The following is a 20,341-nucleotide window of genomic DNA, read 5'->3' as shown; positions in this document are numbered from 1 at the left end:
ACAGGGAATGTTTAGCTGGCCAATGAAACTCGTTTGGCTGGTCATTTAATTGTTAATCAGACTTTTAACAAGATCTTTTTTTTTTGATAATTATTAGCCCAAAATTTAAAGTGATATGTCTATATACTGTAGATCTTGACATACTAATCTGAAAGCGCCTACATCTTAGTTGCAACCAATTCCTGCATTTGATGAACCATTTAGCAGAGCAAAGGCAGGCAGACTGTGTCGGTCCCTTACCTTACCTACCACCTAGTTCAGCAAAACATATTTGTTGACCTAAATATGTGCGTTGACAAGATTGCCAGTGGCAACTACTTTAAGGAATATAAAGACTTAAACTACAGCAAAATCTTTGATAAAGTTGCTTTACACTTTTTGACCTTCCCATATCTGTCCAATCGGATCAAGGGTCAAATGCTATATCTGAAACTTAACAACATGTTATATATGCATTTGGCATCGAATAATTTAAATATTCAGCATATCATCCTGTAAAACAGGGGTGGGGCAGTTGAGAAGTTCTCATTAGACATTGATAAATATCACAAAATTTTGATAAATGAAAGGTCATCCGTAAGAATATACCCAGTATTTCAGCCCCAGATTTCAATCAATCACTTTAAGTGTCTGTGGAGATAAGTGGGGATTGGTGGAGTATTAATTCAACAGGACAAACACTGGTGTGGATCGTCAACTCTGCTATATTTCAATAAAAAATTAACCAAGCAAAAGAGAACGTGTTCCACGATTGAGAAGGAGTTTTGTTTTAATATGGGCTTTGGAACACACTGAAGTGTATCGTAATTCTGCTCCTTCTCTGATTATTCTATTTATTGATCATGACCTCTTTACTTTAATCAGGAAAATAAATGAAAAAGTAAGCAAAAGTCGTTGAGATGGCCTTTGCTGATAAAGGAATAGAACATTAATATAAAGCGCAACACGGGAAATGATAATTGCACATGCATTTAAGAGTGAATATAAGTTATTTATTGCTTTATTTCTTATATTTTTGCAATGCACATGATACCTTCTTGAGTTCTTTAATATATTTATATTCTCATTTGTATGTTTGAGTAATATGTCAAAGATTATTTTGTTCAATAAATCTTTCTTTTTCTCTGTGTGGGGATGTGTTATGTATATCTAAACTGTGTCTGTAACAGTTCTAGCTGTTTCCAACACAAAGAAAGAGCCGGCGTCGTCACAGTTGGAAATAACTGATTAATTGATTAACTGATACTTCCTTCTTCGTAACACACTTTTGATATTGAACGCTATCTTGAATTTCAACACAGATATCTGCCAGAAATAGTATAAACCATAACACTAATATTGCATAATAAATAATGCTCTCACGCTTTGAAACTAAACTAATAAATTGCAGTGTAATTACAATGTCAGGATGACACAAAATATAGAGTAAAAACAACAATATTTTTAAGATGAGAAACTTTCATTTCAATCCAAGAATATTTATAATATCAGGGGTTTAACACATGAGAAGAGTGATGAAAAGGATGTCACAAAAACACAGTATACAGTACTTTGGAGGGAATGTACTATCATTTTGAAAACAGCACACACACCCGGTTCAGAACTTGATATTCAGAGAAAATATTTCGTGCAATATATATTCTTAAAACTAAAAAATAATTAAGAATTATAAACTGGTGTGCATTCATTTAGAAATACTAATGTAAGTCAAAGGGGGAAAAGCAGCAACAACAACAAAAGGTACCAAACTTACTATGAAAAATAAGATAAACTCATACAAAATACAGGTAACAAGACAATGCAAGAAAGATCATTTATTCTGAGAGATACTTTACAGTTTCTAATTGTAATTTGAACATAACATAATGCATGTGCCAGTTTGCACTTGAGTCCGATGGTCTAGGGGAGGTAACCGATACATTCCAACTAACACCTGTGACTAGAGAACTGTAAATAAGATTAGAAAGTAAGCCATTTAAAAAGCACAGTGTAACATAACATATGATACAATTTCGATTCTATCTGAGAAAAAAGGTAACATTCTTAAATTTCATGTCAGGTCAATTGATACTAGCACATACAGGAAGGATGTGGCAGAAATCTGCTGTAAAATGAGAAAAGTGAATTTGTAGCGATGTGATACAACAAATATTAGTGGCATAATAATGCAATATGTGCAATAACGTAGTGAATTTAGAAGTAGGGAAAACAACTTTCCGCTCTGCAACTCACTCTTGTTATATTCAGGAAGAAAGTGTAAATAATAAGCAACAAGTCAATTAATGCGACCAAAACCAAAATCTCCCCATACGATTAATTTGTATACATGTCAAAACGTTGTAAACTGTGCGTGTAGTGCAAATATAACTGTACAGCTGGATCCTCGTTGTCAAAATCATGGTCAATAGATGCTCTATTTGAACCTAAAATTCAATCTCACATGGATGTGAAACATTGTGGCAAATGGACCAGAAAGTAATTAGCTTCTGTGCGAGGCTTAATTCTCAAATATTACATCAAGTTTTACTTTGTGCCTGCCCTAAATTACTCTAGAAATAATTCATTGTGTTATAATTCTTTGTAAGGCAACTAATGATATTGAAAGAAATGCAAACATCCACATTGTTGTGATGGACACACAAATTATCCCCACCCCTTTACAGATCGTACCACTGATTCATTTCCCATAGAATGTAACACTAATATACATATTTTTTTAAAAATTAAAGTAATGTATTCATTACCTTGGCATACAAACCGCACATGCTTCCACTTATTGGAATTGAAGAACTTTGTACGCCTTAAAAATAACCCGGCTGTTTCGCAGCATTTACTTGTGTATCATGATACTAAGCAGGGAACCCCCTCGTCCGCATCTAATATCATAGCCTACACCTAGGATTCATATGGAGTCAGTTAACGTTTTTTCTGCCGGTTCGGTAGCGACCAATATAGTTCTAGTTAACTGCCAGAGCTTTTACCATAGTAACAATGATAACATAGCTAACTATAAAGCATTATTAAGAATGCTAAAGTTTATATTTTTAAGATGACTCTGTCATACATAGATTCTTACAGTATTACAATATAGTGCAGAAACGCTGTGGCGAAGAAGAATGATTGAAATAGTCACTACGGATAATTCACTTATATACCATATTAGGCCAGGAAAGAGTCTTTATATTCCGAGATCTGCTTAACTCCTTCAGTCAACCAGGAAACAAATTTAGAAATTTAAAATAAGTTATTTTGATATATGCCACTTAGACAGATGAAACCGATATGTATATCTTCTCCATATTTTTAATTATATGCACGATAAACATATTTAAATGGTAGTTCTTGTGTGTATTGGTTAGTTCATCAGTTTCCAACCTGAATGAGAGTGATAGATCCTCATGCCAAGCATGTATTGTAAATGATCTACATCGATTCACATACAAAACCCATTAATGTACAGGTCCAAGGGAACATTTAAATCTAAAATAAACAATATACTTAAAATATCAAAAACTGTTTTGTTTAAGAATATATACAAATACATAACTTGAACTATTACACTGGAATTGTAACTTTAACATGCATACTAAATATAACATTCCAAGAAATACAAGTAAACAATTCGGATAACCTTATATTAAATATTATATCAAGTATGTCCAACAATATGCATTTTTTCAAAGTCACGGGAAACTATTTTGAGTAACACTCAATGTAATCTAAAATAATAATATGTGTTCTTAAATGACTTAATATGCCCATGCCGAATTCTTTTCACTAATATTTGTAAAAATTCTTATTCCTGATGATGATATAGCTCGTCATGTGTTTTAGTTCACGGTTTAGACATGCTATGAATAAGTATTCGTATTTAAAGTTTCTTTTATTTACAGTAAAAGAGTTTAAAGTGTTTTATATACATATGATATACATTAATTACTTTTTCTGAAAGTTTCGTATGCCAAATCTGTAACCAAAAGGCTGCAATTAATTTTCATTTTCTACATTAAAAGCAATTATGACCATTAGCGTACATAATCATTATTGAGAGAATGAAAAGAAAGCATCATAGTTTAATTAAATAATTGAAGTCATTTGGGATCTAAAACTAGCATTAAACATATATATATAAAGGACGACATTATTTTATAAGCATTTGGGAGAAATATAAAATAATATTGACAGAAGTTTATTCATGTTCTCACTGCTCTCAGTTTTTCACAGATAGCTCCGGAAATGACATGAAGATAACAAGCCCTTTTACTAACAGTTTAAATAGGTTTCAAAAGTCTTCATGTATTGTAGTATGCATTCATGACAAAACTTGTACTGTTCCTGAAAAAGTGTAAAAAAAAGATTTATATACCACCATAGTGCAGTAATCATAATTTAAGTACAGCAACATTACGTTGACAATTAAAAGTATCACTCAAAAGACGTTCTTTTTAATATATAAGGCAATAATACATTATCTGTCTCTGTTCGATAATCATTCTCTTTTCATCAGAGGTAGACATTCAACACTTGGAAATATATTTTGTAAAAACAAGTAAGCAGCGCTTGGGTCAATTTAGGAAATTTTTACTAAAGTTTTGTATATATAGTATCCGATAATTCAGGGATGGAACATTTTGTTTGTAAAACGTCTAAATCAAGACTTGAATTATCACAGTAATATTATATTGCACTAAGCTTATTGTTATATCATTGGACCTTTCTTGTGAATAGCCTGATTGATTTGCTCAGCATCAAGTCTCATTACATTGTACTGAACTCCAGTTTATGTATCACTAGTGATTTTGTCGAGTCAGCTTTAGATTTCATATACGATAGTGAAATCCATGCTAGATCAAGTATATCATTCAAATAGGAGAGACCAAGAACGGTATTGGACATGCAGACACATGACGGATGAACACACTTACATAGTTGGGTATGACCTGCTGACGAATTGCACGCATTGTTTTGATGGTCTGTGCAATAGCTACGTCTCTGTCAACCTTAAGCCTCTCTATCGCTGTGGACATCACACAGTATAATCCACTCCTCTCCGCGCCATTCCTGAGTTAGGCATAAAACGGATTAGTTTTATTATTTATTCATCATGAATATATATAAAATATCCGTTTATGAATGATTATACTTTGACAAAACTATTGGTTAATATTTAAGGAAAGACATATTAACAAGCTGCATATGAGCACTGTTTTCACTGACTAATCTAGTATTAACTGGTCTCATATATAGTATTTCGAGGTACGTTTATTGTGTGAAGCGCACCACGGTTAACCATATCAGGTGATGTATGAACAAAACGGTTGCAATCTTCCTTGTTTTTAAAATTCAAGATTTAAAACAATCCATATGATAAATGTATTACTCTACCTACTCTACCTACGTTAGTGACTACCCATTAATCCATTTAAAATAATATATATAGAGAGAGAGAGAGAAAGAGACAGACAGACAGACAGACAGAGAGGAGGATTGATGGTTATATATAGAGAGAAAATGAGAGAGAGAAAGAGAATGAGAGAGAGAGAGATAGAGAGAGAGAGACATAAAGAAAATCACAGAGAGAGACAGAAAGAACGATTGATGATTGGTTTGATGGATAGCAGAAAGTCAAAAACAGCCATCCACCTACTGGTTGAAAGATTACCGAGAGATGATCATGACAGCATCAGCACAAGTAGTATTTAACCAGTTGTTTTAGATTATCTACTGAGTACTAATATTGCTAACTACTTTATTCAGCCTGGATCTGAGACACGGCAGAGACACAATGAACTGCAGCTGTCCAAACCTTAATGGCATGTCCTATGCAGCTGCAAGTGCTTGCGCGATCAAATGACCATATATATGCGCAAGATATGAAGTACAACTATAATTCGTGTCCTGCTGCAGTAAATTCGAAGTTGCAGGTTTCATCAGCTTATGTGGCTTCTCTGTACTAAATGGTTATGTGACGGTGATCGCGAACTCGAGTTTCGCAGGTGTCAAAGGGTTCCTCACAAATCGAACAATGAGTCAAAGTAATAAAAAACTCTCTAATACCTATGCAGGTCATAATCATACATGCGGGGGTGGAGCGTTGTTGTAGAATCACTTTCTTCGATTCATCGATTTAAAAAAAAAATACCTCAACCGATTCCATGCAGCGGCTTCGTTACATGTCGCATCGTACAGCTGTGTAACAAATCCCACACAGGACATGTTCAGCAATTTGTTTCATGTTTGTTTCCCTGAAAAACCTTTAGCTATTGAAACCTTTGGTTGAGGACGCCAAGGATGGGAAAGCAAATCCTTAAACAAGAGCCATCGAACACTCAAACTGCCGCTTAAATACAATACGGAACATTTATCTTTCGTTAAATCTGGGTAAATTTCAAAACGTTCTTGTCGGGTGCTGCTATGATAGTACGCTGTGGCTATTTGCTGACTCCCCCGCATCAAACCATATCTTTGCGTCTATTGTGTGCTAAATACATCCATGCAGTGTGCACAAGGAAATTTTCTTCGATGGTAATTGCTGTAACGGTGAACGATCATAAATATTTATTTCATCCACACGTAAAAGTGCCGCTCAGCAACAACGTATCTTCCCTTGACAAAGCTGTCTCTTTTCTGTGGTGCTGTACGTCATTTGTATACCTGATGAGGATCTTGTGCGGATGCTGTTACTATATTATACTGCCAAATAAATGCATTTGCTAATTGATTTGCCCTTGGTGGGAATCTTCCCTGGCGTCCAACTGTCTTTATCCGTCTTTACCATACCCGTTATTTATTGTCGATGTAAACACCAATCCACGTAAGAGCTGTTATCCATGACCAATTGTTTTCCAAGTGCAATAATTATATTAGTATAATGTCTCTCTATTAGAACAAAGACAAATATAATTATGGATATCACATACGTAATCGCACACCTGCACTCGTAGTCACTGTTGCTTTTACATTGACAGTCGCTACGTTTTACTCTGGGGAAACGTTTAGGGGGGATTTTTAATTCTTCTATGGGAGTTATATGATTATATGCAACAGACAAGCAATCGATAGTAGAACTAGGTTTTGAGACATAGCTACCAGCGTGGAATCCACATGCGATCAATGAAACTGCGGTCTTGACTCCGCATCAGACTCGTGTTTGTCACCCACGTGTATTCTCACACGCGGAGGTAGAAGACGTTACCCTGATTAGCAATAAAAAATCTCGAACTCGGGAGCGACATATGATGACTAGTATTTGTATCACACAGTGGTGCAATCATTATGCCCTGTTGTTTGTAGAACAGGTATAAATACGGTTAACTAAGTGTGGACCCTACTATTACTAATGTATATATAAACGTGAATTCTCATTCATGACTTAGAACTTGCAAGCAACAAAATACTACAATATTTAAACTTAGGTCATGTTTTGGTACAGTCACTTGAGAACTTACAAACAGTGCACAACGACTGGTTTTCCTTCATTATGCCCGGACTCAACGGCATCAAAAAGTTCTAGAAATGAGGCAGAGGTCCCTGGTACGTCAGTATTATCGGACCAGTTGGTAAATTGGAATTGTTTAATGTATCGTTCATGTTCTTCCTATAAATTTAATCGAGGATTGTAAGTTTCATGTGAAATATTACATTTGAATACACATATGTTGGAATTTTTCTCTGATATGTCTTTTCAATGTAGATAGGATTCAACTCAAGTTGTTTAATAATCTTAACTTTAATGTATGGCAGGTTAATTTGTATGGAACAGATAATTAAACGTAATTTAATTGTACTTTGAATTTACATTCAAAGTGTATTATTGATAAGATAGTTAAATCCAACCGTTGCTTATTATTAAATTTTAAGACATACAATAATGTACCTGTCTCTCTCTCTCTCTCTCTCTCTCTCTCTCTCTCTCTCTCTCTCTCTCTATATATATATATATATATATATATATATATATATATATATATATAAGTGATTTAATGTCTGTCTACACATCTGTCTATATATATATATATATATATATATATATATATATATATATATATATATATATATATATATATATATATATATTAATGCATGAATGGAAATATGACTTCAGTAATCATTGTACCCCAGTAACGGAGAAATAAAGTGTCCGCTCGATGTAAGATTTGCACTTTTCTTGCGCCTTTAGTCTAACCGAGTATGGCCCATGCTGAACTTCACCTTTGTTTGGCCAGTAGACCCCGATCTAAAACAAGCGAAACCTTTGCTAAATCCTTAAACGAGATAAATGCGTAACACGAATACTAAACTAGACCGTTTTTTATTGACGTCGGTAAACAAAATATACAAATCCCTAAATAATAATAATAATAATAATAATAATAACACTAATATTAGAAATAATATATAAAAAATTCCCATTTGAAATTGTTGATCGTTAGCAGAATTAAAATTCTCTTGGATAATGATATAATCTTTCTTCCAGAGAGTAAAGGAAAGACAATAAAAATATTATCACCATGTATTTTCATTTGTTAACAACTACAATATTGTATGTTGTCCTTTTTAAGCAACTACAGCGTGGTATGTTGTTATTTCTTTTAAATCCTCGATTCATCATAAAACAAATATAGTTTTCATGCAAGTTATAAGAAATACATATTCTTCAAGATTTTCCACGGCTTCCGTATTTTGGGAAATACAAGAAATTCCATTCTTTTGACTAATTCATTCATTCATTTTATATATGATCCTCAACAGGTTTGAAGAGGAATCATACTATCTACAGTGTTTTATGTGCATATATTTACTCCATACTTCAAGGAAGACTATTAAATGTCTTAAATTTTCTATAACGTTCAAAAGGTGGGCACAGATTTGCTTGCTTGGTTAACGGTTGTTATATCTTAAGCCAGTCTCAAACCACAGGATGTGGATCATGACAAGTCATCTTCATCCAGAAAATGCCAATTATTACAACATTAGTAAATAGAGGAATTGTGACATTTTGGAATATATAATTTTTAATAATCAGGGTCAAATGTATGTGCTACGTAGACGCTAAGCACTAGAATCTTTTCATGGATATAAATGGACTTTACGTATTTAAATTATTGAAGGTGACATTTCACATAAGATTTATATATGGTCTGAATCTGATACAAATATACCAGAATGGTACTTGACCTTTCTTATTCTAATCAACCCGGTAAGCATTATCCAATCAATGAAGACCACACTTTTTGTGTTCGTCTAATCCGTATGAATTTGCTTAAAACTTCCAACTTACGTCATGAGAACTGGAGCTTTCACAGTTGAGCATGACAATGCTTCTGATTTGGAAGTCGTTTATCATCCTCCAGAAGTCAATAACGGTGTCGTTGAGAGGCATTTGGGTTAAAATGAACCCTTCTTTTTGTCGGTGATTCTGGTATATATAAAAGAGTCAGTCTAAACATAGTAGGACATCTTCATGCAGCAAGCGAAATTCCTATATTACTTGGAGGAGATATGATACCGGAGCAGAAAACCTGATTTAACATTTTTTTAAATTAGCAATGATGCGTATTACTTGGGGACAGTTACAAACCGTGTGATCAGTTTTAAACAACATATCAAAACTTCAATTTAAAGTTTATTTTAAGCAATACTACATTTTATACCTCTCTTTCTTTTTTAAATAATTGTATATTTATAGCGCTCATTGGATGATAACTTTATATCAGACATGAACGTATACTAATATTTAGTCATCTGTTTGGGATCGTATTGAATCAATCATTTAGAACCTCCCAAACAATGAACCAGACTTACAAGATTTTTATGGAAGATTTTTTTGAACATTGGTTTGTTTATGATAATATAGCAATTCCGCAATGCCACTATTGTAACCTATATCAAACTATACAAAAACAAGCATATTTCAGAATTTTATGAAACTTGGGATTAACAATTGTGTCAGACCGAAAAAATGTATCTAGTGATGATGCCCTTGATAAACTTTAGTTTAGCGGAGTTAGACACTATTGCACAGTATATGCCACCTTAAAACTTATTAAATCCGAAATTCGAGAAAAATATGAAAGTGGTATAGTTATGTAATTAAGGAGACTAAACTAAGTTAAATTCATTTCTGCAATCCTTTTCATGTTATGAAATGCCTGACAAACGGCACTAATGATAATGCTTGCTAAATTCACAAAATTAAATCTGTCAGACTGACCATCAATGTCAAACGAAAATGGAAAGCTCACTAGACAAAGTAACAGACTTTACGCTCGAGCAAAACGCACACAGAACCCACAACACACAACAGTAGTTGATATATTGTTGAAAAAGAACTAAAACTAATAGTGATACACTTGCATCTAAATATTTCCATAATCGGCTAATGTCAGGTAAAAGTAAACATTAATCAGGTAATTCTAAGGAGTGGCGGCAATTGTTAAAGACATCCATGGAATGTCTAAGGAGAAATCGTGTAATGCGATCATTTTAAACGAGGCCAAAAAATAATTTACAATTTCTTCTGCAAACATTCTAAGATAAAAATTTATAATTTCATCTGAAAGAGCAAGTGGTACATCCATTCATTTTCGCATCAGCATTAGCGTAGACGCATACAACATTAGTATCGGTTTAACTCAATCCAAGGCGCGTGATCTAGGTTTATTGCATTCCAAGAATTGCACGTTTAATTAGCTTTCCAATGTGTTGCACTTCAAGTATTTCTCCTAATACCTTCAGATCTTCAGGTTCTTTGAAATTAACAAATATGTTCCAAGTAAATAAAACACGTTCATTGCTTGACAAACATGCACCAGCTACCAAGTGCAGAGTATCAATTCAAAAGTGTTCTCCATGGTATAGCAGTGTTAGGGACCAGCTTCCCGCTACTAAAATAGACCACCGTAAAGCTTAGAGGCTTTGGATTTCCACCAGACTCACTATTCATAAGCAAATATATGAAGCCTCTAAGAAGAATATCACAGATATAATCCATGCAGCGAAATCAGCCCACTAGACTACTAAGATCATGGAAAGTTCTAGCTGCAAAGAGCTCTTCAAGATTACTAACAAGCTAATGTCAAGGAACAAATCTACACCACTTCCAACGACCTTCCCTCCAGTCGACCTTCCGGACATGTTTGCAAATTTCTTCCGTGACAACGTACAAACCATTAAAGATAAGCTTGACACCACAATTTCAATTGACTCGTCGTCACCATACAGTAGGAATACAGAATTTGAGCGGCAACCATTAGCAGCATTTGAACCTGTCTCTATGGATTTCGTACGTACAATCGTGATGAAGAATGCATCAAAGTCATGTGAACTTGATTCAATTCCAACATCACTGCTGCTTGAGTGCTTAGATCTAGGATTGCCTTCATTAACTGATGTTATAATACCTCTCTCTCATCCGGGGAATTCCAATCATTTTCAAAACTGCCATTGTAAAGCCTCTGCTGAAGAACCAACACTAGACCATAACGATTTAAAGAACTACCGCCCAGTTTCTAATCTCCCATTCATATAAAAAATCTTAGAAAAGGTTGTTCTATCCCAGCTTGTATCTCATCTAAATTCAAACAGTCTTTTCAGCAATGTACAAGCTGCATATCGCCATTGCCACAGTACTGAAACTACTCTTCTAATAGTAGTTAATGACATTCTCTCTGCGTTGGGTAGCGGAAAGATTACAGTCCTCGCCCTCTTTTACTTGTCTGCTGAATTTGACACAATAGACCATGATATATTACTTCATCATCTCCAGCATGTATTTCGCATTCATGATACAGCCTTACTGTGGTTCAAGTCCTACTTGGTCAACAGGAAACAAAATGTATCTGCAAATGGAATACACTCCAGCCTAGTTGATCTATGTTGTGGTGTTCCACAGGGGTCTGTTCTTGGACCTGTTCTCTTTATTCTGTACACTCAGTCGCTCTCAAGTGTCATAGATCATCATTCAGTGTCTCACCAATTGTATGCTGATGACACCCAAATATACAAAACTAGCCACCCAACTGAAGTTCAAGTTACCATCCAAGGTGTAGAGAGGTGCATTTCTGATGTGAAATCATGCATGACATGTAACAAGCTGCAGATGAATGACGATAAAACTGAGGCCATTCTGATCACAACACAAAGGCTTTCTCATTCACATCATTAACCTCAAACAATAAATATCAGCAACACCAACATTAAATTCACACAATCAGTATGAAAACTAGATGTTACTCTGAACAGTACTCTCTCACATTGCACCAACATGTCATGAACATATACAAGGCTGCATATCTTGAGCTGAGACGCATCAGCTCAGTTCACAAATGATTTTCAGTTGATGCCACTAAAACACTTGTGTGTTCATCAGTACTTTGAAGACTGGACTATTGTACCTCAATTATGTCTGGTTCATCTCAATATCTGCTCCAGAAACTTCAAAAAGTTCAAAACACAGCTGCTCGGATCATACCTAGAGTACCACGATCAGAACACACATCCCCGCTACTCTGTAACCTACACTGGATATCCATTCGATCCAGAATCAAACACCAAATTTGTTATCTGTGCTACGTTTCGCTGTCAGACTCTAGTCCAACATACCTATCCGACCTCACCCATGTGTACACACCAGCAAGTTAATTACGCTCCTCTTCTGACAATCGTATACTCATTATTCCCACTATGAAAACAAAGTCATATGGACAGCGTTCCTTTGCATACCAGGGCCCAGCAACGTGGAATGGTTTGTCCACTGAACTTAGACACAAAGACACAGTGATCACATCCAAGAGAGCTCTCAAAACTCACTTATTTTGACTGCAAGAACAAACTTAAAGACCTAATAATGTGTCCTACCTTAAATAATCTCAGCATGGTTTTTTTTAATGTTTTCTAATTTCATGGTGTTTGTTTTTGTAATCATACCATTATATGTTGTTGTTTTTTATCTTATAGATGTTAGAGCTTCTTATGATTAGGCGCTATACAAAGTCCTCATTATTATTATTATTATTATTATTATTATTATTATTATTATTATCATTATTATTATATGAATAAACCGGATGGAACAGCCTGGATTTTCGAAGTTATAAGTATTCATTTATTCATTATTCCAGCCTTTCTTACTATTATATGCATACTGAATAATACCATATATTAGACTTGATCGTGTATATATTTATATTTGTATATGACCAATCTACCTTAAGTCACTGAACAATTATTGATTGCAAAACTTTCGCTGTAACAGGTGAGAAACAAGTTTCAATATGCTTTCAGCTAGACACTGATTCATTTTATCTTGCATTGTAATAAACCATTCTTGAAGGTGTTCTCTTGAATAAATAATGTACAAACAAAGTATACTAACTGGTAACACAACTGCGTTGATATAATCATTTCTGAACATGGCTGTCGTATTGAGGAAAACTCTATGTCCTTCAGCTGAAAAGAAAGTTACATTTTGTTTTCTTTGTAAAAGCAAAGGTTCATTTCTATTCAACCTGTGTTGGACAATTACTATTTTGTACGATATATTTTACTGTTGTCACGGGGCTTATATAACACATATACATATATATAGAATATACATATATATATAATAGCCATAAAACTTTAAGACAGCATTTTGCCTTCTTCTATATTATACAGTTTCAACCGAAATTTTAACATTCTTTTCTATATTCATTTAAGGAGTACATGATTATCCGGAGAAATTTTGACATCAAGATTCATTTCGAATATCACATGATATCGGTGATTTTTGCAACAATATTAAAATGTACAATATGTCGGTCCCTTTCCACGCCTTGTTCAAGAATTATAACCTGTTTTTGTTCTTGATACTATAGTTAATCATTTCCTTGATTGTATAATAATCTGATTTTATTTTTCACTCAGTTTGTTAGCCTGTGATATCCCGCTGTATTAGTCGTATCTTATACTTCATGGTCTGCATGTTTCACCACATAGATTGTATTGTAGGAATTAGTGTAAAATTAATGTGCAGCATAGATGACGCCTGATGAGTCAAATACGAAACAAAATAGCCAATAATATACATCAAAACAAAAAGTAGTATTTAAACATTAAAGTCAAATTTTCCTGAGCAAAATCTGGAAACCATCGTCTATGACCAGAATATCTTGTCTTTGAAGTGGGATTTCCCCACCTGACACTAATGCATTACACTGAATCTATTAATCTGTACAAAACCCGTTGTATTATCAAAGAAAAGCGTCAGATTAATTACGTGATAGCCTTATACGAGATTTGCACTGTAGTACCTGGTAATACATTGTCGTATCTATTTTTAGGTCTATTTTCGGGCTTCTTGGCAGCTGCAAATTCGTCTGGTTTTGAAACCCCTTCACCTTCTCCTTCATCGTTACATTGAATAGTTGTTGCGTACACAGCCTCGTAGTTTGCAACTTCGTCTCGTAATCTCTGAAAATTCGTAGACGCTAAGGTCATGCAGTTAGACCAACGGAAATATTACCATGTCCATTATATTATCCTCTCTAAGGTTTGTAACCAAAACGGTTCACACATTTAATGCCAACTCTGTATCAATTGAATGTGTGAGTGATTTGACTTTGTAATGCAGCTTTAACAATTTTTCAGTCATATCACTACAATGTCTGCGGCATGGCAGCTTATTGTGTTGTCTAGCACTGGAGAGTCATGCCGCAGACGTGTAGCATCATGTCCCACCCAGTCAAATTGTTCTGACGCCAGGCCGACCAGTCCTAACACTAACCCCTTCATGCTGAGTGCCTAACGAGGCAGTTGTTATTAACAGTCTTTGGTATGAATGAACCAGGGTTCGAACACGCCACCTTCCACATCCGTGACGTACGCTCTAACCACTAGGCCACCAGAGTGGTCTGTATTAATTGTGTGATTGTATCATCATAAATATGCAACCACCAAGTGTAACATGTTTAAACACAAAGAACTGAAATTTTGTCAGAGGGTTGTGTAGAAAATGACGCAATTTTCAACAGTTTTCTCCGTGAGTTATAGATAGTAAGCAGAATAATGATTAAGTACCACATTATACAATGTTAAGGTTTAAATTAGACAAAGTTTGGATCATTGAGAGACAGAGAGAGAGGGAGAGGTAGCTAGTACGTAACCTCGAATTCAAGCTGCAATTTCAGTTTTCCACTTTCTTCATCAACTTCCAACAAGGTTTGGTACACTTTAGGGAACTTGTCCGCAGTAGTTGCTGTTCCAGACAACATCAAAGCTTCCACCAGTGCCTCGTGAAGGAAAATGTATTGCTCCTGTAATCGAATTAAATAGTTTAATTTCGTTTTATTACATATGACAATCAATGAATCATATAGAGATGTGAGTGCGCTATATGTTGTTTAACCTTGTCTTTACTAACATGATTAGATTGTGACAAATCTAAACTGCGACTGAAAGATAATATTTAATATTCTGCTTAGGTTTTACTTACAATAGGAGAAAATAACTCCACCGGATAGGACCCATTCCTATTTATATTTTAAATCTTGTAAAGATGACCTTGTTATATAATATTTCAATTTCAACAATACATTTCCACAGAGCTAGTTCACAATGTAATCATACAATAATGAACATAAAGAGTATACAATATAAAGTGTGACCTTTGTTTGAACCATGTTGACTCTTTCACGTCGTAATTTTGAAACGCATTCTGCCACATTCACCTGTCCCTCAGCCTTGCCCTGGTTTACCAGGCAGTCTAAAGCTACATAGGTTCCCGTCCGACCAACTCCAGCACTGTAATGAAAAACAATTTGATCTCTGCGACTGGCAGAATTTAAAAATAATTTTCAAAACAGCAGCTCCTAAGAACATGATACAAAAAAATTGAGAACAGTTTTAAGTAAATGAATAAATACATCAAGGATACCAAATGATTAAAAACAATTAACATTACTTGATATCAAATAAAATGAAATTAATGAATCGCATCAATTTTGCGAAAGGAAACGTTAAAAACGTTTGGTACACATCACCTGCTATAAACAATAAAGCATCTGTATATATGTCAGAGCGCGTGTGCTAGTATCCATACCTGCAATGGACAATGATGGGGTTTTTGGTAGGAATTCGATTCACTCTGTTCCACAACTGAACAATTGAAGATGCAGTTCTTGGCACACCTTTATCAGGCCAAGCTGTGTAGTGAAACTGGGTTAACTGTCGCGATTTCTGGCCCTAAAAGTAATAAAATAATGACACAGAGTTCATTAGTTACTTACAATTGGTGTAAGTTGGATGACCAATGATATTTTATTCAATTTCCAAGCGTCACGGATGTTAATGGTATCACTCGCGTTCGTTTGAAATTGAATGTGAACGCTTAAAATTTAAAATCTTTTTATGTAATTGGTTGAAATAACCATAATCTGTTCTTTGAGAAAGGTACCATGTTCCCCTAAACAGAGGTCTAAAATGCATCCCTTATCAAACTCTATGTTAAATATTCTAAATTTAGTTCACATCAATATTATCTGTGCCTTACGAATAAGCCATCCGATGTCTACGAGGATTTACTTTAGACGTTAAACTATCTTAAGAAATAATTCGCTTGGCTACTTGGTATGTATAATCTATATTTTGTACGCGTATAGTAAACAGGTTCAGAGAAGCATTTTGGCCGTCGTAGAAAAAAACGCCTTTAGTTCAATGTCATCTGTTAAAGAATAATTATAAATTGATTTACAGAATAACATAGAACTAAATATTCTCTATTGATAATGAATTCAAAGGTTTGAATTTGAGTTTCAACCTATAGCAAAATTCATGTTCACGTTATTATTCTTATAACACATATTAATAAATTTAGATTTTAAAAGCTCGTTTTCAAGTCTGGAATCGATATTTATTACAACATACGCCAACCTCAGAAGAAAGCCAACATAGAAAATAAAGTGATAGAACGTTATTGTGATACATATAAGCTACGGCTCATATTTCAAAGTTGTATCTTGTGTGCACCTACCACAGACATCTCGAATGTACGAATCTCGTAGTCAGCAAACATGTCTGTATCAAGTAGTGTAACTGACACGCTGCCAAATGTACTGGTTTCTCCTTCCACCTCTGGCCAGTACAATTCACACTTATGCTAAAATAATAGTATACATATTTAGTCTATAACATGTAGTCCAAATGAACTAGAATGCAAATGTTCATATTAAGAACAGATAGGAGTCACATTGATTAGTTTTGCTCATGTCTAAATCGTTGCTTTACGGATAAATCAACGATATCATCAACACTTTTAGGTATCATGAATTATCATTTTCATAAAAATTCATACACACAGGCAAAAATAATGGTTACCGTTTTATAATATTATGCACTTGAAATATTCGGTGCTGAAATAAGAAAAAATTAAAATCTTCGTAGCAATGTCTGTTTTATGATTAAAAAGATTATAAAATGAAATTAGTAGCAATATTTCATCATGTGCAATTTCATTTGCTCTTCAGAAATAGCAAACTATCCATATTTGAGTGGAGATGTTTTCTTTTCATTTGTGGGGTCGGAGGGTCTACACTAAACTTTTCAGTTTACATACTTTTCCACATTCCACCAGTCCCGTCAGCATCACTATCTTTTCCACGTCATGTTGCCACACCATCCGCCAGAAGTCATCAATGTTATATTTGGTTATACCTAATGAAAAAAGAAAAAAAAAGAAAAATAATATATATATATATATATATATATATATATATATATATATATATATATATATATATATATATATATGTATGTATGTATGACAGTCTATTTACTAGATATATTATACCAATGACACAAATAATATATTATAAATGCTTCTTTCATCGCAATATCAGAGACCAGTTACAACACATGCGGCTAAAATATACTCTTTAATTTACCGATAATTGTTTTAATATAGATTTATATAATACTTATTATTAGGAAGCCTATCGGTCAGAATTCAACTATGTGACTTACAGATAATGTTAAGGATAACAAGTACAGTGTCCTCATACGGTTTTTTAATTATCGTATAAGCTCCATATTTATTCTATTGTGTCAATAAAATGTTCAATATATTTATTACCACTTTCCATTGTTTATACACTATACACGGATAATAATAACAATGATAACGATGATAGTAATGATACTATCAATTAAGCTTGTTTTTATTCAAGACGGCACTATATGATTCCGAATAAAATGTTTTTGTCACATTCATTTACCGGGTGTCAGTGTTTCGCTATAATATTTCGTTTATTGTGAGGTTAAATGACGCATTGCCGATCAGTGATGTAAATTCTAAAATCCAATTGCTGACATAGAACCTTAAAAAGGGCAATGATTGTTAATGTAGTCCACGAATGAATGACTGCAGTCTAACCTTGTAGCCATCTTTTTATTTGTTACTCAAGTGTGTTGAAACAGTAGTTTTCTAATGCATGCTGCAAAGCACTATGCATGGACAAAACTGACAAATTCTGAACGATGATTGACACTAATGTAGCTAGGTAATTGTATGAATTGTTCTTTCTATTGCCAACATAATAAAAGGATGACGCTGGCAGTTAGGGAAGTGTAGGTAAGAGATGATGTTTCGCAGATCATCCATATAAACAGGCGGTAAATTGAACAAGAGTACATCCTTAACCGTATGGATCTGTATACTTCTTAAAGGACATAAGAAAATACGGGACAGATGTAAGTCATTTTCAGTGGTTGAGATTGTCGAAGCCTTAACAACGTGAAAATGAGCGTATCAAGTATTGACATTGAATGAAAAGTCTTAAAATAATGAATATGTTTTAAATTATCCGAGAGTATTATTTTAGTCCAAATAGTCAATTAACGATTAGGTTCAAAGATGGGAAAATACTTTAATAAATAATAATCTACTTACCTTGGGAAGCAATATACATCTTTTCTTGAGAATAACCCTAATAATAATAATAATAATAATGTGTTAATAATAATGCGCGTGTGTGATTTGGATTTTTAACGTAGCTTTATAAAAAAATCGGTCATATCGCCACGATGTCTGCAGTGTTGCAGTTCATAGTGATGTCTAGCACTGGGTCATCATGCTGCAGACACATAGCTTCATGTCCCACCCAGACACATTATCCTGACACCAGGCCGATTAGTCCCAACATTAACCTCTTACTGATTAACTTGCGACCTCCCTCGTCCGTGTCAGACACTATAATTACGTAGGACACATGAGCATTAATAATAATAATAATAATAATAATAATAATAATAATCAATCAATCAATCAATCAATCAGCTAGAAAGAAGAAGATAAAGAAGGAAAAAATTCCGAAGATTCAAGACGGTTTAGGGACTAAGTAAAGTTCTAAACTAATTAATCTGAGTTTAAAAGTAAAGTAGAATTCTGCATACAGGTATGATCCTTTATGATTAACGAAGTGTTAAATGTGAACATAAAATTAACTGGCAAAAGGAATGAATACAATAAAAAGAGGCAGCTAGCTATGAATGCCAAAGGTACCTTTGCTTTTTTTCATCTAAACTATATCATATTAAGCTGTTTTTCTTTGAGGATTTAATGCCATTTCTCAGCGCATTATAAGTTATATATGGTGGACAGCATTACTGGTGGAGGAAAAAACCGAGAAAACCCTGTTAGAAACCACCGATCCAATGGAAGCTACTGGAAGCTTCCTCACATACCCACATTGGCGAAGCTTGAGACTCGAACCTACGCGGATAGAGGTGAGATGCAATGATTGTTAAAAGACGAGCGCTTTATATCACTGCGCCACCCGGGGGCCCCGCCATAATTTTAAAATTTTATATTAAAACAACATTTGTGCATCTTTAAAAATAAAAATCAATACAATTTCCTTCTCCGTTCAGTATTTTAGAACATAGGCATTAATACACAAGAACTGTTTGACTTATTACCTACAAGTAATTTGAAAGTGTTTTCGGAGAATCGCACAAATACTCACGTCAACAAAAGATGCGTTGATGTAATCGTTGTCATCGTCACCCATTTGGTTCAATACAACTCTGTTTACATCGTCTGCAAGCAAAGCGAAATCATGCAATGAAAGAACATCGGTCATTATGACTTTCATGCCATTGTGTGGGTATAGCAATTTAGTAACATGCTTAAACGTACGTTTCCGTCTGACTGAATATGTCATTATAATTGTACGACATTATGGAATCATGGTAGTGTGTGTGTGTGTGTGTGTGTGTGTGTGTGTGTGTGCATATATATACCATTCAATATTAAATCATTACCCATCTGAGATCCTCTGCATATTACATGGGCATGGTAACTGCCAAT

At 34.2% G+C, this 20,341-nt stretch overlaps 1 protein-coding gene across 6 annotated transcripts in view; it reads right to left on the bottom strand.

Annotated features, from left to right (window-relative positions):
* Positions 1-1,799: 1,799 nt before the first annotated feature.
* LOC149798395 (uncharacterized) overlaps positions 1,800-20,341 on the bottom strand; it is a 129,767-nt gene continuing 111,225 nt past the window's right edge. Inside the window, exons 18-31 of one of the 6 annotated variants that reach the window (XM_089963583.1) lie at positions 19,998-20,071; positions 18,923-18,959; positions 17,591-17,688; positions 17,009-17,134; positions 16,079-16,221; positions 15,645-15,780; positions 15,144-15,293; positions 14,292-14,451; positions 13,376-13,449; positions 9,281-9,418; positions 8,117-8,236; positions 7,449-7,597; positions 4,926-5,061; positions 1,800-4,335 (exon numbers count right to left, since the gene is read on the bottom strand). In XM_089963583.1, coding sequence (XP_089819709.1) covers positions 4,264-4,335; positions 4,926-5,061; positions 7,449-7,597; positions 8,117-8,236; positions 9,281-9,418; positions 13,376-13,449; positions 14,292-14,451; positions 15,144-15,293; positions 15,645-15,780; positions 16,079-16,221; positions 17,009-17,134; positions 17,591-17,688; positions 18,923-18,959; positions 19,998-20,071 — 1,613 coding nt within the window. In that variant the 3' untranslated portion in view covers positions 1,800-4,263. Of the gene's footprint in view, positions 4,336-4,925; positions 5,062-7,448; positions 7,598-8,116; positions 8,237-9,280; positions 9,419-13,375; positions 13,450-14,291; positions 14,452-15,143; positions 15,294-15,644; positions 15,781-16,078; positions 16,222-17,008; positions 17,135-17,590; positions 17,689-18,922; positions 18,960-19,997; positions 20,072-20,341 lie in introns of those variants that run through there. The other 5 variants (XR_016422009.1, XM_089963584.1, XR_016422011.1 and 2 more) reach the window with 5 other exon arrangements.

Source organism: Sinohyriopsis cumingii, chromosome 6 (genome assembly GCF_028554795.1).
Source record: "Sinohyriopsis cumingii isolate HCF-2022 chromosome 6, ASM2855479v2, whole genome shotgun sequence".
Classification (NCBI taxonomy): domain Eukaryota; kingdom Metazoa; phylum Mollusca; class Bivalvia; order Unionida; family Unionidae; genus Sinohyriopsis; species Sinohyriopsis cumingii.
This window is presented reverse-complemented; position numbering and strand designations above follow the sequence as displayed.